At 34.9% G+C, this 27,812-nt stretch overlaps 1 protein-coding gene across 4 annotated transcripts in view; it reads left to right on the top strand.

Annotated features, from left to right (window-relative positions):
* ERBB4 (erb-b2 receptor tyrosine kinase 4) overlaps positions 1-27,812 on the top strand; it is a 1,169,745-nt gene that overhangs the window by 919,680 nt on the left and 222,253 nt on the right. For all 4 annotated transcript variants that reach the window (XM_055290486.2, XM_055290484.2, XM_055290487.2 and 1 more), the window contains one exon: positions 4,457-4,555. In XM_055290486.2, the coding sequence (XP_055146461.1) occupies positions 4,457-4,555 (99 nt within the window). The remainder of the gene's footprint in view (positions 1-4,456; positions 4,556-27,812) is intronic.

Genomic DNA, 27,812 nt, shown 5'->3' with positions numbered 1-27,812 from the left:
TCCATGAACCCCAGACATGCCTGGGCAATATACCATAATCCTTTATTCTTTTTTTCTTCTGCTTTTTTATCCAAAGCCTCTCCATCAGGACCCTAGTAGCTGCTCTTTTTAGAATCCATTCAAATATGCTGATGTCTTAATAGGTTGGAACTAGTTTCTAAATCATTTTTTGCCTACTTGGTTACTTTTATGATTTTGTGAATAATTTCCATGGTTTTGATGTCTTTGTCATCATAAGCAAACTAAAAATGTGACACTATATGCAAAATTCAGGTCAGATAGGAGGAAAAGGTGACATCATGTGTTTTCAATAGAGATATTTCTGGAAAGGAAAAGCTCAAATGATGGCATGTGTATGTTTACTTATTTGCCTTAATTACAGGACCAATTCAGAGGCTAGGCCCAAGATTAATTGTGGTGAAGTTTATTTTAATGGTAAATAACAAGATTAAGAAACTCTTCTGGGCTAATGCTGAATTATTCTTGTAATATCCATTACTACAATTCCCAAAAGTTACTTCGGCATTATATATATACATATATATATACACACACACGTATATATATATATATATACACATATATATACATATACACATATATATACATATATACATATATACACATATATATACATATATACATATATACACATATATATACATATATACATATATACACATATATATACATATATACATATATACATCTCTTTTTTGAGATGGAGTCTCGCTCTGTTGGCCAGGCCGTAGTGCAATGGTGTGATCTCCACTCACTGCAACCTCCTTCTCCCAGGTTCCAGCGATTCTCCTGCCTTAGCCTCCCCAGTAGCTGGGATTACAGGCACGCACCACCACACCTGGCTAATTTTTGTATTTTTAGTACAGATGAGGTTTCACCATGTTGTCCAGGCTGGTCTCGAACTCCTGACAAGTGATCCACCCGCCTGGGCTTCCCAAAGTGCTAGGATTATAGGCAGGAGCCACCGTGCTCGGCCGGCATTTAATATATTTCTTAAAGCTGTGTGTAAGCCTATATTTTACAAACATATCTGTTAAAGTTAATTGGATCTTAGAAATGTTGCATTTTGAAATATTCTTTTTTTCTATTTAAAACAGAGATTTATTTAACAAAAAATATTAATAATTAGAATATAAACCTTAATTTTTCTCTCCTAGTGCTCCAAAATAATCTAATATCCTTAAAATAAAACTTGTATTCTAAGGTCAAAATGTAGACATTTTCTTATCTTTTAGTATGCATATTTTACTCAATTAAATTTGATCTTAATTTGACATAAATTTGAGTACCTACTTTGCATAGGCACTGTTCTAGGCTGACTTGATGCCTTTTCTAATCTTCAGATTTGATGTATGTTCAAAGAAACGCAGATGTTTCTATTTCTCAATTTAGATTATGCTAGAAAAAAACAGACTCACACTGTATGATTTTATATCCTTAAAATTTGTATCTAGTTACTGAAATTGTATTTACATCTTTAATAATTTTAATCTGAACTCATTTCTACAATAAAATATCAACAAATTATGTGGATAATAAATGTAGAGTCCTAAATTGCAGTCTTGATTATTTAAATTGACAAATTGAAAGTACTGCTGTGAATTTGTTCCATATTGACAATCATTCTGGATCACTTAGCTATGCCATAAATTCCCATTCTAATGATTGATTGCATGATTTTTCCCCACCTGAATTATCTAGTAAATGCTACAATTCTCCATATTCACAGATGTAACTGAAGGTTTCTGTGCTGAACCATAGGACAAGTCTGTAGAAAAATGTTAGGGCTTCCTGCCTTTAAATGTTGGCCTGTTACTGATTCTGCATGTGACATTGACAAAATTTAAAGCAAGTAGGCAAATTTATGTGTTTATGAAGAACAGAAATAGGGAGAAAAAAAGATAGAGATAAATGGCCAAATTTAAATGTATTATAACATACCTCCATTTTTAAGATAACTCAATCTTGGATTGTTCCTAGAGTATAATCACTCCTATACTTTTAAAGATAATGTGGTCTGTAAATTAAATTTTATTTTAAACCTTGGATACCCTATAACTCAAGACTAAACACTATCTAATGTCCTCAGCAGAGAAAAATGTTACCCATTAAACATTTAATAATAAATCTTTATTAACTTGTATTAAGAGCATTTATTTGTCTATTGTGCATGAGTGTTTTACCTTAATTGAAATTACTTGTAATGAAAGTTTATTGGAAATTTCATAAGTTTTTTGAATTATATGCCTGAAGTGTCTATGGTTGACTCTAAGTTTTAATAAATAGATCAGTTGTTATGAAGACATACTGTCTTAAACTATAAAGAATTATTCTTGACCATAGAAATGCAAATTGGCTTAACCAATTATTTGATTTTTTTCTCCTAATTAGAAATATTCTCTGTTTAAGTATAAAGATTAGGACCAATATCATGGGTATCAGATAGTAAAATTTTTAACTAGTTGGTCCCAGAAAATAGTGAAATAATGAATGAAATAATAAAAAAAAGAATAACTTAAATAAATATTTATTTTAAAAAGTATAAAATACTTTACATTGAATTTATATTCTTGTTTTATTTTATTTATGTATTTATTCTTGAGACAGGGTCTTGCTCTGTAAGCCAGCGTGGAGGGCAGTGGTTTAATCACAGTTCACCATAGCCTCAACCTCCTGGGCTCAAACCATCCTCCCACCTCAGCCTCCTGAATAGCTGGGACCACAGGCATGTGCCAGCACACTCAGCTCATTTTTTAATTTTTTAATTTTTAGTACAGTTGGAATGTCTCTATGTTGCCTATGCTGGTCTTGAACTCCTGAGCTCAAGAGACCCTCCTGCCTGGGTCTCCCAAAGTGGTGGGATGAGCCACAATGCCTGGCCTATACTATTTTAAAAGTACACTTTAGGAATACCTTAATATTGATGCCATGTCTTTATAAAGTAACCTTCTCTGTGGTTACTTTATTGAATAATGTATAATAAGCCTGTTTTCCACCCTAGATAACATCAGTGAGAAAATGTAGCCTATGAGTATTGGGCTTTTTTCTTTTTTCTGTTTCTGCTTTATTTTGTTTTAATTTTATGCAAGGAACTTGGCTTATTGTTTTGCATTTGACACATAGATTTCCCTATTCATTCTGCCTAGGAAGAATGCAACCATAAATCCACTTTCTAAAAGTTAAAATCTTTTATTTTCTTTATTATTGTTACTATGTTTTAAAATAATTGTTGTGTTCAGGTCTCCTGATGATACTGCAACTTTGAGTAACACAAATACACATGTTGTAGCACAAAAGTTCAAAGTGAAAAACTTTTTGAATTTTTTTTCTTTGTGACTATAACCAGCTGATATTAAGAAAGAGAGGAAGTAAAGATGTTTTATTCAGGAATAACAAACTACTATTTTTCATTCTTTCATTTTAATGTTAAAAATCTTATAAGAAATATTTTCTGATGTCAGGGCTAAGAAGCTAAAACTTGAGATTTTTCATTTTTTGTCCTCATGATCTCATATTTGCTTTTGCGTTCATTTGGGAAAATACACCTTTTAAAATGTATTCTTGTACAACCTGTGCATCCTTGTATGTCTTATCAAGATCATTGTCCTCAAATGTTATAATTCACTTTACCCAGAAATGCTATTATTTAGCTTAATGTTGTATTTCACTCAAGCTCTACCAACTTTATACTTTCCCAAAGGATAAATCCTGTTCAGATATTATAATTATATTTTGATAGGAAAAGAGAACTAACAACGGCCAATATAAATATTTTATATTTCTTCAGAGATGACAAAATTCCTTCACACACACACATATACACATGCTTTAATAATGTAGACAAATTAATATGTGCTCAATATCTCCTAGCACTTGCCTTTGAAAACTAAATCTTAAATATTCATTGTTGAAAATTAATTCGTAAATCAATCTGAACTTGAAGAACACGAGAATATGCTTTTTTAATTGTTTTTCTTGCTGCTGAATATTTTGATAATATTCAGCCTGAGAAGAACCTCTAACATTCCTTAGCCTGGTCTTCTAAACTACAGATGATACAACTGAGCTTCAAAAAGTAGAGTAACCATCTCAAAAAGTTGATGATACCATCCAAATCAGATATTCTTTTGCTATCCTATTTCCATGCTGTCTTCACTATTCAAAGCCTTTTTCATGCACACAAGTAGAATTTGACAGTAGTGTAAACATCTTGAAAGCAGGATATATATTATATATTCTATATATGTAATCATATATATGAGCATAATCTTCAGATAATGAAAGCAGACGACAAAGTTGCAGAGTAACTTGTAATATATAACAGGTGCTAAATAAAGGTTTGTTGATTGAATGTTATAATATCAAACTTCTAAGTTACTTTCTAAGAACTTAATAGGGTGAGATGTCATATTTAATGTAAATTTTTTCCCCAAAGGGTATTTGGGTACCTGAAGGAGAAACTGTGAAGATTCCTGTGGCTATTAAGATTCTTAATGAGACAACTGGTCCCAAGGCAAATGTGGAGTTCATGGATGTAAGTACAGACACCCAGGCAATCACATTTTTCTCCATTATCAAATAGCCTGCTTAGATAATTAAAGCAAAACAAAACCAAAACTCCACAACTTACAAATTTCTCCTACGGAAATGTTATAATCTTATAATTAAAGACATTTCTCAGACCAATTCACATTGTATTAGGCTTTTTAGATCACTTCTGCTTCACAACTGTCTGCCTAGATAGTTCACTAGAACTTGCCTTTAGAGTTTGAAGATATTTACAATCCCAAAGGTGAATTATCTACATTGATTCAGACATGTAATGTTCTTAAATTTTCTTGTTAAATATAACCAAATAGCCCTCCAGTGAGAGCAATACATAATTTCAACTGAAAAGATATTTAACAACCAAAAATAACCAATTGTGTTTAATAACCAAAGCTCATGTGTATATTTCTTAAAATTAGTTGCACCGAACAGTATTAGAAAGACTATGTGGTGGTGGTAATAAGTCACTAATATTTACAAAGTATTTACTAAGTGCCAAACACTGTTACAAATAATTCACAAATAGTAATTTATTTATTCCTCGAAATATGACAGACCAAGAACCTGGGGTTAACCCAAGGTTACCCCAAGTTAGAAAGTTAGAAAATGGCAGGTCTAGACTTTGAGTTCAGGAAGCCAAGCTTGAGTAGGGATCAGTAAACTTTTTTTTATAAGGCTGGACTATAGTCAGGCTTTTACATGCTATGTGTTCTCTGTGGCAGCAGCTCAACTCTGCTCTTTTTGGTAGGAAAGCAGCCATAGATAATTAAAGCAAAACCAAACAAAACAAAAACTACTGCAAATGGGTGTGACTCTGTTCCAATAAAACTTTTTATTTACATAAATAAGCTGCAGGCCAGATGTTGCCTAAGGGGAAAGTAGGGGCTAAAATTGATAATTTGAAAAATTAACCATACTGCTTTATTTTATTATGGTTATGATCTATTAAGTTGAAAACATCAATCAAGATTAGTTTCTATAGCAAGTTAGTCTCTGTTAAATTTAAATTAAGAACGTACCTGAGTCAAGTAATTACCTCTTGACATTTATTTTTTTAATTCAAATTCAGAAGAAAAGACTCTACGGGTTAAAAAACTCCAGCTATAGAATAATAACAGACCTCTAAAGAGTAAAAAAGTACATTATAAGGTCAATCAGAACTTTAAGATTTCCCCTAGCAAAAATTGTAGAGTTGAACTGTTCAGCAAATTTCAGAGTAGGATGGAATAAAATTATGTATGTATCATGCTGTTATTCTTTCACATTCAATACAAGACATCTTGCCAGGGGTTCTATCAAAGAACATATATGTTCTTTCTCTATCTTTTAGCATAATGTCTTGAGTAATAAGAATGATTTCTATTTTCAAATGACCTTCATATGAAAGATGATGCAAGCATATGCACTTTGATTTTTTTAAAAGATGGATTGCTATATATCTCTATCCAGTTTCTCTTGTTTCTCCTTTACAAGTTTTACAGGAGCTGTCTTTGACCTTGAATAATTTATTTGTGTATAATGCTAACTACTTTATATAAAACTACTTTCAGCTTAACTTATTATTGGTTCTCATATGGTAGGTTGATAATCAGCCGGTACAAACCAGCTTTTCGGATTGGTTGGTTTCATGCCTTACCAGTTGCTAAATATTTTAAATATCACCTTGTTGCATATCTACCAGCATCTATATAACAATGAGGCCAAGAACTAAATGTTGTTTCTTTCTTCAGTTCTCTAAAGTTTCTGACACTCCACAGCTACATGTCCTGGCTCATATGTTAAAATTTAAAACTGAAACCTTTTTCAGTGATGTGCCAGTTATTCAATTTGATCTTGAACATAGCTATAAATTTGTGAAGGGAAATTTTTTAAAAAGTAGAAGTTATAAAGGAAAATTACAATGAGTAGGAACAGTATAGGTTAATTTATAAAACTGGTAGAAAAAAATCTTGTCCAGCCTAGACTATAGCCAAAGTTGAAATTCACAAGAATGCTAATAATCTCTGCTGGAGGCTTGAACAGCCATTTTTGTCATATTTCCATGGAAACAGACTGGCAAAAGGGGGTTAGGAGGCTATAAAACAATCACACCTAAGAAAAAAGCTCTAAAATCCTCATCATGATTTCGAATGATTATTTGAAAGCTCCTAACCCCATCCACTTTTTTTTTCTTGATCTGATTATATATTGCCATGGAAACAAGAGTAGAGATGGCAGCTTGAAGTCTTAGATTTCTGCTGAATTTTAGATGAGGCTCTGATTGAGCCATGAAAGGAGTCATTTTCCTAGATGGTTGATGGATTTGGTAACCAACAGATTCAGAAGAATCTGTTCTCTTTAAAAGTAAAAAAAGTTAAGGAAAATATTTTGACTGTGCCTTTTCTGCTTGTGGATTGATGCTAGAAGATTAATAGATTGATGGACAGCTATCAGCAGAGTTTAATAAGTACCAGGCAGAAACATGTCCTACTATTTTGGAGCCTTCTTTCAAAACATTAGAAGGATAGCATCACAATGATTAAAATGCAGTTTAACTGGCGACATCAACAGTGAATTTAATATCTAATGCAGGCTATAAAATAAACGTAAGCCTATATTTCATACCTACATTTTTAGCTCATTGGTTATGTGTGTAGATCATTATAAAAGTATTTGAATCACAAACCACAAAAAAGAGGTAGGTACAAGAGAATTTATTTGTAATTTGAATCTAAGGGTTGAGTTGAAATTATAAATATTCCAGAGTTACTTGGTTAAAAGTAGCAAGTTTAACTTGTGTTAGTTTGGGTTCTTACAGATGCAGAAGCTACCCTTGAAATAAGAATGTGAAAGTCATTTATTTTGGAGGTGAAGGACTCATCAATAGGGGAGTTTAGAAATAAGACAGGGGAACTAATAAAGCTAGCTGCCATTGTAAGTGACTGGAGCTTCTTTTCACTGGAGAGACTCTGGCAGCCAGTGTAGGACATACACCTCAAAATTATCCCACTCAAGGGTTAAGGGAGCTGGAGGTGTAGAGCTGCTGGGAAAGAGCCACATTTCACCCCCTACATATCCTTCCAGCCAAGGATGGCAAAATAGGCTCAGTGGAAAGAGAAAGCTGTCAAGCAAAGAAAGGTGGGTGGGGGTCATCTGGTATAACACTACGGTAGAGTGTTCCAAGCATAACTTTCAAGCTAAATAAGATCTGCTGCAACCATGTTTTTGCAAACTAGTGTATGTGCATATTTGTATTTGTATGCTTGTTTGTACAATTCTTCAGGGGAAAAAAAGCTTTCAAAGACAATAGAAATTGCACAATCTTATTAATCATTAGACTCCCTTTTATCCACTCTAACTTTATGCTTGAAATAGAATATTCTAGATTCAATAACCACTGCTATATTCATCACATATAGCTGTGCTTTACTGGTTATTATAATAAATAACACAAATGTAGCAACTTAATACTCAAAATTTATCACTACAATGAAACGTCTATTGATGTTCAAGGGTAAAGGAGAGGACTTTTATATTTTCTTAGAATTTTTACCATAGGCAAAAAATAAATAAGGGGCAGTTTGTGTTCTGTTAAATGCTACACTAAAAGCAAGAGAAGGAGAGTTTGGTCACCCAGGGCTGTTACTCTGCTCACCTGAATATGTCTAATGGATTCATAATGACAATAATAACACACTGCTAGTGAATGGCCAGTACATTCTTCATTCCCGTAAAGAAAGATCGCATTGAACAACGTTAAGAAAATGACTCTAAAGGCCCACCTTCATAAGAATACCTGCATTTACACCTGCTCCTAGTTCTTGTTTCAAATAGAACCATTTCATAGGGAAAATGCAGGCTTTTTTGTTGTTTTTTGTTTTCTTTTTTTTTAATCCACAAAATGGTGCAGAACACATACCTAAGAAATGATGCTATTGAACAAGATTCCTGAAATTGGGCACCACCATCTCATAAAATCAGACAGACTATTCACTTTTTCTGAGTTCCCGTCACTCTATATTTTTCCCCAGTATTTAAACCTAGTAACAGTTGCCTTTGTTTTTAAATGTTTTATCTAAATTACTTGCTTTCTTAAAAAAAAAAAAGAAATTATGTAATTATTCTAAATTCTAGTGACTGATCAACAGTCATGGCTGTGCATTTGCGTGAAACTTTTGGCTTTCATTTCAACTTTTCCACACCAAATTTACCACAGTGAGATACTGCAAGGAAACGTGTTTTAAGTCACCTGACTTTATTATGTAAATGGTAATATTCTTATTAAAAAGAATAGCTTGTTTTTCTCTATATATTCCATAGGAAATTTTATTTATCTTACACAACTGCTGTTATCCTATTTTCTGAAGAAATGTTCATGTGAATAGTCTTTCTATGTTTCTCTTCCCCATATTTCCATTTGATATTCAGTATCTTGATGGGAATTATTTTAAATCTAATTGATATCATATTAATCGAGTGAAATGAATATAATTTATGAGTTTACATTTTCTCTTAGAGTATAATAGGCTTGTAAAATTATTTGAAAAGGTATTTTGTTCTATAACATTTTCACGTTATAAAATTTCATGTGTATGGCTTCACATAGTAATAGTAACTCTTAGCTATATCCTGTTCCATACTAATAGTGGATTTTTTATTCATAATTTTTGTGGGTACACAGCAGGTGTATATATTTATGGGGTACATGAGAAGTTTTGATACAGGCATGCAATGTGAAATAAGCACATCATGGAGAATGGGGTATCTATCCCTTCTAGCATTTATCCTTTGAGTTACAAACAATCCAATCACACTCATTAAGTTATCTTAAAATTTACAATTAGGTTATTATTGACTGTAGTAACCTCGTTGTGCTATCAAATAGTAGGTCTTATTCATTCTTTCTATTTTTACCATTTTATTTTATTTAACCATCCTCAGCCCCCTACTACCTTTCCCAGCCTCTGGTAACCATCCTTCTACTGTCTATCTTCATGAGTTCAATTGTTTTGGTTTTTAGATCCCACAAATGAATGAGAACAGATGATGTTTGTCTTTCTCTGCCTTACTACTTTCACTTAACATAATGACCTCCAGTTCTATCCAAGCTTTGCAAATGACTTGATTGCATTCTTTTTTATGGCTGAATAGTGCTCCACTGTGTATTTGTACCATATTTTCTTTATTCCTACATCTGTTGATGGACACTTAGGTTGCTTTCAAATCTAACCTATGGTAAGTAGTGCTGCAACAATCATAGGAGTGCAGATATCTCTTTGATATATTGATTTCCTTTATTTTGTGTATATACCCAGCAGTGGAATTGCTGTATCATATGGTAGCTCAATTTTTAGTTTTTTGAGGAACTTCCAAAGTGTTCTCCATAGTGATTATACTAATATACATTCCCACCAACAGTGTATGAGGGTTCCCTTTCCCTCACATTCTTGCCAGCATTTGTTATTGCCTGTCTTGGATGTAAGTATTAAGCCATTTTAACTGGGGTGAGATATCTCATCGTAGTTTTGATTTGCAGTTCTCTGATGATCAGTGATATTGAGCACCTTTTCGTATGCCTATTTGACATTTATATGTCTTCCTATGAGAAATGTCTATTCAAGTCTTCTGCCCACATTTTGATCAGATTATTAGATTTTTTTCATATAGAATTGTTTGAGCTCCTTATATATTCTGGTTATTAAACCCTTGTCAGATGGCCAGTTTGCAAATATTTTCTCTGATTTTGTAGGTTGTCTCTTGACTTTGTTAATTGTATCCTTTGCTGTGCAGAAGCCTTTTAACTTGATTTGATCTCATTTATTCATTTTTTGCTTTGGTCGCCTGTGCTTGTGGGGTATTGCTTAAGAAATCTTTGCCCAGATCAATGTCCTGAAGATTTCCCCCCATATTTTCTTGTAGTAGTTTCATACTTTGAGGTCTTAAAGTCTTTAACCCATTTTGATTTGATTTTTTATATGCTGAGCGATAGGGATCTAGTTTCATTCTTCTTCATATGGATACCTTTTCCCAGCACCACTATTGAACCGACTGTCTTTTTCCCAATGTACTTTCTTGGCACCTTTGTCAAAAATGAGTTCATTGTAGTTGTGTGGATTTGTTTCTGGGTTCTCTGTTCTGTTCCATTGGTCTACATATCTGGTTTTATGAGAGTACCATGCTGGTTTGGTTACTATAGCTATGTAGTATAATTTGAAGTCAAATAATGTGATTCCTCCAGTTTTGTTCTTTTTGCTTAGGATAGTTTTGGCTATTCTAGTATTTTGTGGTTCCATATAAATTTTAGAATTTTTTTTTCTATTTCTATAAAGAATATCATTGGTATTTTTACGTATTTTTATAGGCATTGTGTTGAATCTGTAGATTGCTTTGGGTAGTATGGACATTTTAGAAATATTGATTCTTTCAACTCATGAACATGGAATGTCTTTCCATTTTTGATATCCTCTTCAATTTCTTGCATCAGTGTTTTATAGTTTTCATTATAGAGATCTTTCACTTGTTTAAGTTAATTTCTAGGTGTATAATTTTATGTGTGGCTAATATAAATTGGATTACTTTTCTGATTTCTTTTTCAGATTGTTCATTGTTGGTGTATAGAAATGCTACTGATTTTTGTATGTCAGTTTTGTATCTTGCAACTTTACTGAATTTGTTTATTAGTTCTAATTGTTTTATTGGGAGTCTTTAGGTTTTTCCAGATATAAGATCATATTATCTGCAAACAAGGATAATTTGACTTCTTTTCTGATTTGGATGCCCTTTATATCTTTTTCTTGTCTGGTTGCTCAGCTAGAATTTCCAGTTCTATGTTGAATAACAGTGGTGACAGTGGACATTCTTTTCGCATTCCAGATCTTAGAGGAAAGGCTTTCAGTTTTTCCCCATTCAGTAGGATACTAGCTGTGAGTCTGTCATATATGGCTTTTATTATGTTGAGGCATATTTTTTCTATCCCCAGTTTTTTGAGGGCTTTTATCATGAAGGGATGTCATATTTATTAAATGCTTTTTTAGCATAAATTGAAATGATCATATGGTTTTTATTCTTCATTCTGTTGATATTATGTACCACATTTATTGGTTTGTATATGCTGAACCATCCTTGCATCCAGGGATAATAGTGGGTATTTAAAAATTCATATTACTGAATCTAATTATATTTTCTGGCCTCATAGGTTTTGTCTATTTGCATTTATGAATACAATGAATTTATTTCTGAGGTGAAGCAAGTGCAGAATTTCATTTTGTAATGGAATTACATGTCATATATGTGACTTATATGCCGAAGTAAAGTATACTTTGGCATGATCTTGAAAAGTCAGTTAACCAATCCTCTTTCCCTTAAGAAAAAATATAGCTAAAGTAATTTTAAAAAGTTCTGGAAATTAACTTTGCTTTAAAAAAAATAAAACAGTAGAGCTGGGCGCTATGGCTCACACCTGTAATCCCAGCACTTTGGGAGGCTGAGGCGGGCAGGTCACAAGGTCAGGATATCGAGACCATCCTGGCTAACATGGTGAAACCCCGTCTCTACTAAAAATACAAAAAATTAGCCAGGTGTGGTGGTGGGCGCCTGTAGTCCCAGCTACTCCAGAGGCTGAGGCAGGAGAATGGCGTGAACCTGGGAGGCGGAGCTTGCAGTGAGCCGAGATCGCCCCACTGCACTCCAGCCTGGGCCACAGAGCGAGACTCTATCTCGAAAAAAAAAAAAAAAAAGTATTTTTGGAAAAAGAATCTATAAACTCCACTAGAAACAGAACTTTCAAAGGTCTACTAAGAAGAAAGAAAAAATTCCTAGTAGTTAAGATAAATAATTTCTGCTGTAGTTAATTTCATTGGCTCTTGTTCATGTCCTGTTAGTTGTATAGAACTAGTAAGCAATCAGCAGAAGCCTCACATTTGAAATTACTATTTCAAATATCTCAATCTTCAGCTACATTTTCCTGCCTTTCTAGTTCATTTTCCTTTCACTGACTCTCCTTTGTCTCATGATCCCTCAGTGCTTCCTATCTCACATCTCTCTGCAGCCCACTTAGATTCATGGACCATCATTGTAACCATGTTCTTACAAAAAATTGTCAACTTTCCTGCTTCTTAAAAATCATATAGGCAGTAAGCAGTATCAGAAATATTGAAATATCTCAGTGCAAAGTTCTAGACTTCTTTTCAATGTATAAATTTTTCCTAGATCATCTCACTAGGCTACCAAATTCCATCTCTAGTCTGTTTTATGAATCTGACCTTACCTCCATCCTTAATATTGCCACATGGAAATCTCAGGGACATCTCAAGTTTAGCACACCCTGAATAGATATCTTCATCCTCTCTTCTCAATCTCTTCTGCCTTCGATTTCACCCATTTATATATTTTGTATCTGTATCCACCCTATTGTCCCTATCAGAAATTTGAAATTTATCCTTGAATGTCACAACCCCACAAACCACCAACCTCCAATTAGAGAGTAAATGCTTTGATTCTATGCCAAAAACACATTTGGACCATTTCCTCTTCTTTTTATACTCTTTTGCCATCATCTTAATCCAAGCCCTCAACTTCTTCAGCTTAAGTTATGAGACTAGATTTGATCTCCCTACTTTTTAATACAAAGCTTGAATTGTGCGGGTCCTCTGCATGAGACTTTTAGTGGCTTTACTAAAGTAAAATATCAGATTCTTAGCTTACAGAGCTCCTGATTTCTTTTCCAGTAGTCTTTCTCTTCACTGACTTTCTTTCCACTCCCCTTATAAGCCAAGCCAGTCAGTGCCTTCACCTGGAGTGTTCATCTTCCAATTATACCTAATAAACTCCTAGTTATCCTTATTTTCTCAGCTTAAGTGTACTTTCTCAAAGAGCCTTTTCTTGATTTCTAAAATTATAACTTACTAATACTACTCAGAAATTTTAATAAGTTATTATATATTAATATTATTTATCTTAGTTTTTATTGTCGAATTCCACTCTCCACCACTAGACTACAAGATCCTTGATGACAGCGAATATGTCTGCTGATTCTGTCACTGCATATCTATGAGCAAGCACAATATAAGCATATAAGCACATAGGAGACAGAATAACTACTTGGTTAATGGTCTGAATTGATTTTTTTTCTATGTTTTGAAGACTTATTTTTCCTCCTTTACACCCTCTCTATACCAGCCTAATTAATTTCTGTGGTATTTTTCCCAATTGTTCTATCTTTATTTGGCATATTGTAGTTGGGATAATTTTTCTTAGGTATTCGTATTGCTCATATATGATTCGTTTCTACAAACTCAATTTAAGATCTGTCTTGAATCGACAGCACCAAACGAATCACAGAGAAATAGACCTTCCATTTTGACATGGTATTCATGTACCCTCTGAAAACCCTTTGAGGAGGAAGACCCTTGGAAGATTTTTTCCTCTGCATGCAATAGGCCAATAATTTTCCTTAGTTTCTATTAGGGGAACCTGTTTTAAGGGAATCTTTTGAGTGCTTGCCTGTTAGTGTTTCCATTATACATGGGAGGGTAGTATTAGGTTTCATTCTTACTAGTAAGTACTTCTTACTCCTGAGTTCTTGGTTACTTGTGTAGTAATTTTGGATACTGTTTGCTTCTCCAACTAAAACATGTATCAGGGTCTCTTCTTCCTGTGACCTCTCTATTTTCTGTTTCAGTAGGAGTAATAATACAAGGATGAAAAGAAAAATAAAGTTGATTTTATCACAGATTTTCACAAAAATAAATAAATGAAAGCAGTTGTGAGAATGAAAAGTCTTCTTTTGATTGAAGGTTTTTCTTGATCGAAGGGTTCGTGGTCTCTTGGGTTTCAGGGAATGAAGCCATGGACCTCAGCGGCAAGTGTTACAGCTGGATTAGAGAAACGCACAGACCCAAAGAGTGTGTGGCAGCAAGACTCATTAAAGTGAAAGCAAAAGTAAAGCAAAAGCAAAAGTAAAGCTCCACACCTTACTTTGGACCCAGAAGAGTTGCCTTTCTGGCTTGGGTGTCTTATGCTTATATCCCCTTATGACCCCTCCCCTTTTCCTTTTTCTGTCCTATAGAATTAGCTTATTTTCTATCTGCTTGTGGGTTGGTGGGCCTGATTGGTTAAAAACATCAGGCTGCAGCTATAGCTTAAACTCCATATATGATTGGTCAAAGTTTCAATCCCTTAGCTTGCAGCCGTGACTCATTTTGGCTTAGGGGAAAGTCCCCTTTGATTGGTTGAAGTTTCAATCCCTTAGCTTGCAGCTATGACTCATTTTGGCTTGGGGAAAGTCCCCCTAGGGAAGTCCCTATTGACCCCGGAAGTCCAGCCAACTTAGCCACTTAGTCCTTCAGTTGACTGCAGGCATTTCCAGTTAAGAGTTAACAGAATTTAGTAGTGATCCTAAAACTTGTGCTTTAAATATTGCCTTAGGGGATACTAAGACAAAGTGCTTGACAAGTTTTGCATTCCAACAGGCTTCACTTCTCCATTGAAGTACCTAAAGGAGACTATCCAGATCCAATACAGGTCGCTCTCTGTAAGCCTCAACATGTAACTTAATTAACTTTTTGTCTGCCTCTGTTTCTCCAAAGCATTTCTTGAATTCGTGTGAATGAAAGGACATTTCTCAAGAGCACACAGTCTACTGCACCAATATTTGCATTTAGTAAATGGAAATCAGTTGTCTGTTGAAGACATCGTTTTCCATATTGTAGGTATTCTCCAGCTCTCTAACCTACAGTTTGTGAATTTTGTACATGACTAGAGGATGTGTTACTATGCCACACAGAGCTGAAAGAGAATTAAACTAATCATGTGCAGTTTCTTATTCCAATCTGAACAGCAACCGATAGTTACTATGACTTAGGAAAAATCCCCAGTCAGTTTGACTGTATCACTAGGAGGAACAGTTTCTAATATTCAACTGTTCATAAAATGCAGGTAGAAATCTTTTGCCCAAAGGACAAGCAAACACCAGAAAAAGAATTTCCAAAATATCAGCAATTTCCAATATGTCAAACCTCAATGGTTTTGTTAATGATCTGTTTCCAGAGTTAAGGATACAAAATACTGTTCCTGCAGGAGGAAGGGACTATCTGCATAAAGTCCTGGTTTGCATTATATGGCATGAAGTAATTAGTTATTCATAGGGCAGTAATTTGGTTAAGGGAAAAAAGGCTTACTATGCTGTGATAATTGCAATAGGCACATATGTATCTAATAAAATCTAATAAGTCTAAAAAAATCTAATTAAGTCTAATAAAAAGACACATCTAAAAATCGAATAAAAAGAAATATGTATCTTTACACATGTATGGTATATGGATAAAAGGTAAAAATTCTTTTCATCTTTTTTTTTAAAGTTTAATGATACCATTGGTTAATTACTTATTAGAATGATCATATGGCTGGCATTGCTAAAAATGGTATTACAAAGGTGTCTGCAAGGATATCTTAAAAAATTTTTTGTGAAAATTTCCTCAAAATATTCAAGAGAATTCCTCATTTTACTTAACACCACTGTTGTATCAGTCAGAGGTTTATGTCTACAATTTCCAAACCATAGACTGACGGAAACTAAACAAATGGACAATAGGTCTGTTTTTATTTACCTGGTTATGTCCTTAAGTCATGGACAGGAACTTTGTCAGTGTAGGGGCCAAGGCTCTTGGTTTCCTAAAGGTTTCTTAAAAACTCACTAACATGATGCAAATTAATAGGAGGAAAGGTAGCAAGACCCCATCTCTTGCTACCTTTCCTACAGGCATGGTGTCCTACACCTGTAGTCCTAGCTACTGTGGGAGGCTGAGGGTGAGAGGATCACTTGAGTGCAGCAGTTCAAGGCTGAAATGAGCTAGGATCCTGGTACAGCATTCTAGCCTGGGTGACAGAGCAAGATCCTGTTTCTAAAGAAAAATACATAAATAAAAGACTTTAAAATGTTTTTAATGAAGACCCAAAGATACAGGGAAAATTGTCCATTGTTATGCTTAGGTTCAAAAAAGTATAGACAGACTTATGGAAATGTGATTGGGTGTGAAAGAGTGTGATCTAATATTAATTGAGTGAAGAAACCCAGCAAGCCCTGTCTGTCTAAATTCTTGTTGATTTCTCTGAGTGTGCATTCTTTCCTACTGGGTGTGGGGCAGGGCCCTCTCTGGAATGTGGGTCTTATGACCTACAGTCAAACAAGTAGGTCACATCATTCTTTTATGGCCAGTTTTTACATAGAATATTTTCAGGTTTTATGGCTGGCTTTCAGGAAAAGGGGTTCTCATTTGTATGCCCTGTCTGGGGGAAGAGGGATTCTAGGTTCTATGGCTTGCCTTGGTGGAAAATGGGACTGAGTGACGGGAGGACAGGAGAAAGTCAGAGAAAAACCTTTGCTTCTTGGGCTGCTGCTGAGGCCTTCATTTTTGTGTATGGTCTGCATACCATCATCACCCTTAGGAATGGTCATAGTTAGTACAATGGTCCTCTCAAGTAGAGGGTTAGAGATGACCCCAGATTGCTAGAAATCTTCTTAATGTTTAGAAAGTGATTCCACATTCATCCACAGAAGTCAGTAATCCTGGATCACATGTGGGCTGATTTCCATCCAAATTAACTGAATGTATTATGTAAACAAGGGTGAATTTAGGTATGGTTTTATTTGCACTAATACCCTCCTGCCCCTTTTCTAATTACAAGAGCTAATCTGTACAATAAGGAAATGGAGTATAGTGGAAAATAATTTAACTCAATTGTACACCAAAGCCAGGGTGAGAAAGGATCAGCCTAGCATTCCTTGGTTCCATTATCCACCATGAATCCACTATTAATAGCAGAAATATTTTCTGAAGATTTTCTAGAACCACATGTAACATTAAGATCAAAACTGTAAGTTATAAAGAATTAAATGATTCTTTGTATCGGTATTGGGTAGAAGAATGCCTACAAATCGGTACTAATATGCCTGTTTTGTGAGGAGAATAAAGCTTACAGATAGTATTTTAAATCATTGTTCTCATTGCAAAGTCAATAAGGGAAGACAGAGCCTGGGTTTGAACTGAAAGCTCCCTAGCTCCAAAGTCAACTGGCTTCTCATACCATTACTCTGCCTCCTCCAAAAGGTCACATTAAATGAGAGGCAGGTGGGCCACATGTAACAATACCTGTGGCAGTTCAGTCAAAAGTTTTGTTTCTTCTGAGTTTTTTTCTTCTGATTTCCTTCAGCTGCCTGCTGCATTGATGGAAATCAAGCTTTGTTCAAGAGGTATTCTTACTGTTCAAAGCCCAGTTGATGGCCTCATCATTTTCTTCTTATTTATTACTGCTCCATATGACATTTTATGTTAGTCACTTACTCTCAGATTAGAAAATCAAACTGTGTATAACTTTCTTAAAACACACATACACCCACAAATCCTCTGAATTTATTTAAAAAAAAAGATTCTGGAGTCCGACATGGTGGCTTATGCCTATAATCCCAGCTTGTTAGGTGGGTAGATTGGTCGAGCCCTGGAGGTCAAGACAGCAGTGAGCAGAGATCGCACCACTACACTCCAGCCTGGGAGACAGAGTGAGACCCGGTCTCAAAAAAAAAAAAAAAAAAAAAAATCTGATGTGAAAACGTTTTTATAAATATTGCATAAATGTTTTAATCATTAACACTTTTCATGAAGTTATTATCATACAATCTATACTTACTTGAGTCTATTAAAACAATCATAGTATTCTATGTATTCTACATATATAGCTTGTTTTTTTCCCCAAAAATGCTATTGCATCTCCTAAGAGGCCATCTTTTTGGTGCCTGTTCCTTACAGTGTATGTATATCATGGCATAGTGTGATTCGAAAAAAATGAGCACCTCTGAGGATTACAATTATGAGACCAGTTCGTCACAGACGAATAAGCAATCAGTGAGGGTCTTGGATCTCAAAACTAAAAAGCTTAAGGTTTTCTACAGTGATCTTTGTTGCTGCAACTTTATCTAGGGTTTTGATCCACTTACAAATTTAATCTAACCTCTCTGAACTGTTATCTGTTACAAAATAATTAGAAGCTGTAAGTAGAAGTCTGCATACATGGAGTTCTTTGGGAGTCCCTGAGCTCATTGAACTGAGGAGTTTGACGGATACCGGTCAGCTAATATTGGACCACAAGATAATAATAGCAAAAATGCTGCTTAGCTAGGTGAGAAAGTTAACTTGAGGAAAATGAAAATAAAACATTTGGGATTTATGGTCAGAAATAAATTTCCCTTTTTCATTGGTTTCCTGGTAAGAAAATAGCCAAGGGAGCCAGTTATTTTTTCATTTTTCTTATTTTTTTAAACAATTTATAATTAAGATCTAAGAGCCCACTTGATCTCAGCTCTACTCACTATAATTTCCTTCTATCCCTACAAAAAATTTTGGTGAATCAGGAATATGTCTAGAATAATGCATACAAATAATAGGTAGATCTGACCAGTAAATTAAAAATTGTCAGCTCTAGCAAGCATATGGAAAATTAACCACAGGAAACGTGTCAGCTTTTTGGGAGACTTGCAAACACAAGGGGTTTGAGTAAGGTTTTTCCTCTTGTGATTAAAACAATGCATCAAGTGCCTTTAAAATAAATTTATTTCGAAATGTGCAACACTCACTTAATGAATGTGCTACTATACTCTTATGAAAGAAAACACATTTTATTCTTTTGCAGAATGGCTCTGCAAAATACAATATTCTTTAGTCTTTCATATAATGTTGATTTTTAAAAAGTAAATTTATGAATTCTCTTATTTTACTGGGTTTATGGGTATGAATATATTTTGAAAATGTTCTGTTATTCTTTTCACTTGTACATACAATTATCTCACATATAATGACCATAACAACATTTTTAGTGTATCTTTATACTTTTGAGATCCATAAATAATATCAGTAGGTTTATTATAGAGAAACCCACTCTTCTACTTGGTAATTCAATTGTCATTTAAAGTAACAGCCTATAGAAAAAAAAAATTTTTCCAAATCCATATTCCTTTTCTATTTCAAATCCACATTCCTTTATTTCCCCACTGGTTATTTTCTCTTATAATATTTACATCTCTTTAGTAATCTTTTTTATGTACAGGAAATCTCTATGTACTTCATGGGCAAGTGTAACTGTTAAGGAAATAACATTCCCGTTTACAAATGAGAATGAAATATTTAGAAATAGCTCAGATATAATTCTGCTAGCAGAGTTTTCTAACTGAAAATGAAGCAAAAGACTTTCCTTAATGAGGCGTAAAGTCTTTCCACTGCTTCTGAAATAAACAGAATAGTTCCATTAGATTATCATTCTTTTATTTAATACTTTGTCTATTGTACAGAGAAATTTACCGTCATCTATGTCTAAAATTTAGTTAATTTAAACTCCTCGGTAAATTTAGTAAAATTTTTTAAAGTGGGCAGTTCTATTTTTCGATTTTAATATTTGAAAGATAATTTTATAAATACTAATTAGGAGACCTCTTAGGTAAAAGAAATACTGAATTTAGAATCTTGATGTAAAAGATATTGATCTAAATTCTCCTACTACCTACAAGTTGGGAGCTCAATGGGAGCCCAGCGAGTCTGGTTTTGAAAGGCAAATTAATAAGTAACTCCTCCTAGGTTGTTTAGGATGTTAAAAAAATGATTCTTGTTATCTATTCTGTGTTATATAAATATAAAATACTATTTTTATACTTCTGGCATGTTCTAATAAACATAATAATGACTTAATAGCTATAGTATGAAAATACATATTATCTGTTAAATTACATGTGATGTAACTCAGGATATTATGGGAAAATAGCCTCTATTTATTTACTATCTTTTGAGTAATGCTACCTTCAGGATGACACACTTTTGAACTGGATGTGGTGAACTCAGTTTTAATGTCTGTAAGCTCTCTTAGGGGTAAATAAATTCTAGGACATATACCAAGACTTTGGTTGACTTCAGATTAGGACTGCAGCAGGGCATATGTTGCAATGAGATGCACAGTGGGTGAGAACTCTTGTTTTTTCTTAATACGTTCCATCTGAAATTACTGATAAGTCTCAAGAGACCCTCATCTCCAAGCATCTTTCTATAGTCTTCTTTCCAAAGGTTTAACAATAACCATTTCCTATAATGAGTAAAAATAGCATTCAGAATCTTCCTCTGGTGGATTTAGTATTCATCTCATTACAGGGCTTAGGCACCATTGCCCATTTCTAATCAATAAATTATTTTCTCCCTTTTAGATTTAGATTTTGATTAGCTTGAACTTCATAAAACAATATCAGAGGAACAAAAGGAGAAACAATTTCTGTAGTCTGTTAACTGTGATCCAAGTGTGTTGAGTATGTTTCCATTCATCATGGTAATAAAGCACCAAAGACCATCATCCAGCTTTAAACTATAAGTTGGCAGAAAGACTTACATAATTAGTGCCAACTTTTTATAATAAGAAAATGAAAGCCTGTATTTAAGAACTTCCTATTATTTAGGAATTTTCTCTGCATGTCTTTTTTTCACATTAGCAATTCAAATAGATACAAGATATTTCGATTTCTAAAGGGTTATATATATGCCAAATAGTTATTCTGTGGATAGTAAATGAAGGTTTTAAGGTATTTCTATTAACACTACAGGGTTTTATTTTCATCACCTTAAGTGAAATGCATTCAAAACAAGGCAGTGTTCTTTCAAGGTTAATAGTCGGTCAATCAAGACTTGGTGAAAGATAGCTCTGATATTTAAGTCAACCAAACAATCTGTTTAAAAATATGTATTTGCCAGCTAAGACATTCTTTGAAGCATGATCCTAGGTTATCTAACTGTCGTTTTGATGATGAGATATTACATTACAGGTCTCTGTGCTATGAGGTTGATAAGACTGACTGTGAACACTGGCATACACCTAAACTATTTGACTTACAAATCAGCATTCGAGCATAAAGTATTCAGGGACAAGGTACCTTGGAGGATTACTAAGTGATATTTATCATTTGGGTTTATCCTTCTCAAGTGTTTAAATTTAGGAATATGTCAGTATTTGATAGGGAACAGTGGCATAATTTCAAGGTGAAATTTAAATGGAGGTAAGAACAAAATCAGTTTCACCATTTAAAGATGCAGGAAATAAACACAAAAATTGGTAGAAGCTCAATCAAGATGTGGAGAAATCTCGTGACCCACTATGCTTATATAAGCTGAGTCTCAAATCATGTTTCTTTCTCTCAGGGTGTTGATTGCACCGATAACACCTTACAGAATGTAATAATGTATTTACATTTCATCCTTGATAACTGGCATTTTTAATTTGCCATTGCAACATCAACTGACCTATACGTTAGACTACAAGACTCAATCTGCAGTGTGTCAAGGAAAAAACACAAAATGATATAAACTAATGAATATTTTGAGAGATTAGAAAGAATTTCTTTAGCAATGTGGTATCCTGTAATAGTTTAATCAAAAGAAAGTAAATTAAATATGCCCACTTGAACAACTCATGGAAAGCTGGTGGAACCCAAATAGCAGGAATATAGCTGTGCCTCAGGAATGACCTGGAACTAGAAATTTAACACTGTAAGCATCTGTAGAGACCTCGTGTATCTCAGCTTCTGCCCAGCTTGTGTGAAGTACCTCCATTAACCCCTAGTCAAGAAAGCAGAGTTTAGGAAAATAATTCTCATTGGCCTCTTTTGGGATTGTGCCCATCCCTGGATCAAATGAAGAGGGCATAATCCCATTTTTCAAAATGGCTGCTGATGGTCCAGGAATTTTATCCTGTACATTGAGTGAAGACCAAGATTAATAAAAGAGAGAGGGAGGAACTTGAGAGGCAACCTGGAAAGTGACTGCTAAAAACTTAATCAATACTTCCAGTCTAATCAGAGACCAAAGAAATGTTTATTTCAAGCTACATTGCCTCATTTTTCTCTTATGTATATTTTTTTTCTTATTCACCTTTTGTAATGGATGATTTTTTTTTCAGTATGATTACTATGTAGGTGTTGTTCACTGTTGGTAATCATTTAATTAAGACCTTTTTCCTTTATGTTCTATAGCCCTACATCTAATTCTTCCAAAGCGTATGACTAGAATTCTCTTTTCCCCAATGTCAGATACTTACAGGAAATCTATCAGTTACTCTTTCCTTTTTCTTTCTTATCTGGGAGAAATCTTTTCTTTCTTTTTTTTTTTTTTTTTTTTTTGAGACTGAGTCTTGCACTGTCACCCAGGCTGGAGTGCAGTGACGCGATCTCGGCTCACTGCGACCTCCGCCTCCCGGGTTCAAGCGATTCTCCTGCCTCAGCCTCCCGAGTAGCTGGGACTACAGGCGTGCACCACTATGCCCAGCTAATTTTTGTAATTTTAGTAGAGATGGAGTTTCACCATGTTGGTTGGCCAGCATGGTCTTGATCCCTTGACCTCGTGATCCGCCCACCTCAGCCTCCCAAAGCGCTGGAAATACAGGCGTGAGCCACTGCGCCCAGCCAGAGAAATCCTTTCTTAAGAATTCCACTCTCATACTACAATCTGGACGGGTAATATCTAGGTCATTGGCCCAGCTGTAATTATAGGTTCTCTCTTTCTCATCATTTAGAATCCTCCTTTGCTTCTCAGCTGAATTAGATCCTTTAGTTTTGGGATACCGTATCTTCCTCCTTATTAGTTTAGTATTTCATTTTACTGAAAGTGTATCTGTAGTAGTCTATGCCCAATCAGGAGATAGAATCCAATCCATACTATGGGTTAAAGAGGGGAAAATTTAATGTGAATAATCATTAAACATGGCAAGAGTAACTGTAATATGTAAGGATACTTTATATGGTACCCTAAGGGTGAGAGAGAGTACCTAAGAAAGGTCAACTTGAAGGAGTCCATACTTTGTTTGAGTTGTGTTTTGGCCATGGGGTAGGAGAAAAGTTGACTGGTTTAGCCAGGTTGGAGTTGTTCTGGGGTTATTGAGCAAACAGTAAGCATCCTCTGGGTTGCAGGCTGGGGAACAAGTGATCAGCAGCTGCTGCTGTAGGGGAGTGGGTGCTTAATTGTGAGGGGGCTTGCTGGTAGAGCCCCAGCAAAGTAGGCCACTGAGTGCAGATGGTGTGAGGGCTTGCTGACAGAGTCCAGGCACCTGCACTGGAAGGAGGCCTGGAGTGCAGGCAGATCGTGTAAATCTTTGGTTTTCATGTTAAAGAACTATGGAAAGGTTATCATCAGGCCAAGACTTTAAGGTCAGAGAGGACAAATCAGGTCCTGGTCCTGTGACTAGGTTGGACTGTACCACGTGTTCTCACACTCAAACTGCTGACCACCCCCCTACACCCAACACCTGCCTACTCCACTCCCAAACCTGTGCCAGAAATTGCAGGAAGCCTCTTCTTCCTGCAGTATACCTCCAGAGACTGCTACCTAAAATCTTGACATCACGCCCTCTTTAAAGAAGATATGTTTAAAAGAATTCACTTATTTATCACAGAGGATACATTGAAAGGTATATTTATAGTTGAGAGGTAATGAATTCATAATTGACACAATTATATTACCCCCTAATACTATCCTATTCCATATTTATTTCCTATACATGGTAATATTTATTTTCTTTTGCCTCCCTCCCTCCCTCCATCCCACCTCCCTTCTTTCCTGTCTTCCCATCTTTCCTGTTTTTCTGTCTTCTTTCAGAATTGACACATTCAAAAATACTTTTTATATACCCCCTACTTGTTTGATGGTTTGCCTGGGTATGAAATTCAGTTGATAGTTCTTTTCCCTCAATATTTTGCAAATATTTTCCAATTTATTCTAGCTTCCAGTATTGCTGTTATTGCAGTCCAATGCCATTTTGATGCCAAATTTCTGTTTTTCTCTTGGCAATATTTGGGAATCTTTTCTCTTGTTTGGTATTTCCAAAATTTCCAAGCAACGAAAGTTGGGACTTTTTTTTTTCTCCATTCATTGTTCTGAGCTCTTGAGGGATGCTTTGAATCTGGAAACTTATGTCTTTTCAGTTTGGGGATTCCCATCCCCACCCCCAATCCCATGTCATCTTTGATAATATTTATCACACTTTTTTTGTTCCTTTTTCTGGAATTCTTACTAATTATATGCTGGACCTTCTAAGTGGATCCTCTAATTTTCTAGTGTGTTTTCTCAGATTTTCCAGGTTTATGTTTTTTCTTTTTCTGAGAATTTTCTTGACTTTTCCTTCTCAGTTGTTGTATATGATAATACCATATATGATACTTTAAATTTCTAAAACCATCTCTCTTGTCATCATTTTCTTTAAATGCATGATTCTTGGTTGGTAAATACAATACATTTTTTCATCTGTTTTAGGATGCTAATTTCTTTTTTTTTTTTTTTTTTGAGACAGAGTCTCACTCTGTTGTCCCGGCTGGAGTGCAGTGGCGCAATCTCGGCTCACTGCAAGCTTCGCCTCCCGGGTTCACACCATTCTCCTGCCTCAGCCTCCCGAGTAGCTGGGACTACAGGCGCCCGCCACCACGCCCAGCTAATTTTTGTATTTTTAATAGAGACGGGGTTTCACCTTATTAGCCTGGATGGTCTGGATCTCCTGACCTCGTGATCCGCCTGCCTTGGACTCCCAAAGTGCTGGGATTACAGGCGTGAGCCACCGCGCCCGGCCTAGGATGCTAATTTTTTAAATGTTATTTTCGAGTCCCTGAATTGTCTCCTCCCTCAGGGTTCTTTTCTTTCTGTTTGTTTAAATCGGGTCTGTTTTTAGAGCTAAAGTTTTTGCACAAATATCTGTTGATTTGACCTTTACTGTGAGCAGGTATGTGACCATTTGTTTGAGTTACCCACCTTAGTTAAAAGATTTCTCTCTGGAAAGTTTGTCTGCTGCTAAATTACATATCTGGCTGCCAGCATTTTTACAGATGATTGCAAGTAGTTTGGCTCACCATGTGGACATTCAAAAAAACCAAAAAGAAAAAAAAAAAGAGTATTTTTACAGTTAGCCTCTCCTTCCCCATTTTCCAGTGTGTGGTGTCCCCAAATGTCGTGCTTTTTTGGCTCATTTCTCCATTTAAAAATCTGTAGTTTCTTGCCAGACTGGAGTTAGTCATCTGGTACACCTCGTACTCTGAATAAAGAGATATTTAGAGAGTTTAATAGCAATTTATAAGGATTTTAATTGTTATTCTTTTTTTCAGTCCTACCTTTCAACTTCACCATCTGTGCTACTAAATTTCTTAGTTTTTATACCTTTTCCTATTTTTTCCCGATGGAAATGGCTTTTGTATTATTGGCATCCCTCTTTGTAGGCACTTGGCTTTTTGCTTTTCTCATTTTGCTATCTCCGTTTCTTACCATTTTTCTGAAATCTGTTGTCATTTTTTCACTTGCTATTATCTCATTCTCTTTGTTTCTGTATTTGTATCCTTTTACTACCTTAAAACCTTCACTCTTGTTTTAGCAGGATTTGGGAAGGAGCAGAGAAAATGCATGTACTTAACTTAAAACTGTTAACTGGAAGAATCATAAGGAAATGAAACTGAAAAATCCTAGGAGAGCTCCTTCTGACCTTGTTTTGTTTTGTTTTTTCCTATTGGGTTTTGTGAAGGTAAAATGAAAGAATAAGTACCCTCTAATTTCAGCCATTCAATGATCTCATTCTATTATGGAAAGCTTCCCTTATAATGAACAGCACTAGACATTCTTGGACAATCAATGATTGCTTATTGAGAACTACAGGCTCCTTAGGCAAATGATCTTGTCATCCTCATATGGAAACAAGAAGGACAAGAAGCATCCGTATTGAGAAGTGGTAGTTTATAACTTTACTTAAGGTAGTCACTGCTAGGAAAAATATCTAAGAAAATACCCACTAGATTGCAGTTAAAAGTGAAATTCTGCTTTGATTTTTCTCAGAAGTTAAAATTTCAAGATATTGAGAATAGTTAAAAGTTATCCTCTTTGATTTAAATACAAGAGAATTTTTATAGGAAATAATATGTGCAATCTAATTTGGCTAAGGATAGAGCTTGGCAGTAGTACTGTCAACCTTATTATTAACAGCTACAGAAATATTTATGGTGGCCATTGTTTTCATAGACTATAGAGGTATAAAGATTACCAAGGTGAAAGAAGACATTTAACAACTGCATGCTTCTTGACAGAAGGACTCTAAATGTTAACACACTGAGTCTATCTAACTTGACAGGAAACACACACACACACACACACACACACACACACACACACACAGAAGAAATTATTTTTTGTGAGCCTGTTGGCTCAAAGAATATCTTCTTACACAGGCTGAAGGTGATTGAAATTAGCATGACTAGTTATATTTTTATTCCAAAGACATTTTCTTTGTAGGCAGAAGTAAAAAGAGCCCAAAGCAAGGACTCTTATCATTTTTTCAATTCAGAGATTTCTTTGAAAAATCTGATGAAAGCTATGGGTCCTTTGTTCAGAAAAAGCATGCATACAAGCGTATTCAACCATGACTTTCATTCAGTTCCTGGGGATTTGGAATCCCTCTGGAGGGTATATACACAGGAATCACTGGCTTAAAGACTTTTCTTAAAGCCCAGTGTTATTATGCTAATATTATAACTCTAAAGGAGACTTAAGAGGTCAATATGTGCCCTTGGACTGCTCAAGTCACTGCTCAGTTTTAACAGTCAGTGTATTAGGACCCTTTTGTATCTTACCTTGTTTAGTCTCACAACAACCTGTAAAATAGGTGATATACAATGAAGACACAAGTTCTGAGAGGGTGGATGCAGGTCCAAAGTCCCACAGCAAGTAAATGATGGAGCAGGGCTCAAATCTATGGCATGACTCAAAAATGTCTCCTTCCGCCAAGTGACGATACTCAAATCGTTGGGTACATTTATATGGGCAGTCTAACAAATAATGAGTAACACCAACTAAAAAGAAAAAGAATGTTCATTTCCCCTTTTCCTAGTACATGGTATACATGTATGTATGTCCAAGTTTTCACTTTACTAGAAGAATTATAAAAGTAGGAGAAAATAGGTAAATTTAATATAAAGTCTATACAAAAGAAATAAATAGGAGTATTCCAATGGTAAGAACGTATCAGGTGAAAATAAAAAATAAAATAGATTTCTTGATTTTTTGCCAAGGTCTTTTTTCCAAAAGCCTTTCTTCTGAAACTTAGACCAGAATATTCAACTGTTTACTAACTAGTTGAAACAACACAGAGGATTCAACATACCCCAGTTTAACATACTCCAAATAGATGTAAGCTTTACTCCTAAGCCCGACTTGCTTTTCCCATGT

Source organism: Symphalangus syndactylus, chromosome 8 (assembly GCF_028878055.3).
Source record: "Symphalangus syndactylus isolate Jambi chromosome 8, NHGRI_mSymSyn1-v2.1_pri, whole genome shotgun sequence".
In the NCBI taxonomy this organism is placed as follows: domain Eukaryota; kingdom Metazoa; phylum Chordata; class Mammalia; order Primates; family Hylobatidae; genus Symphalangus; species Symphalangus syndactylus.
The sequence above is the reverse complement of the archived record's forward strand: the minus strand, read 5'-3'. Positions and strand labels throughout refer to the sequence as shown.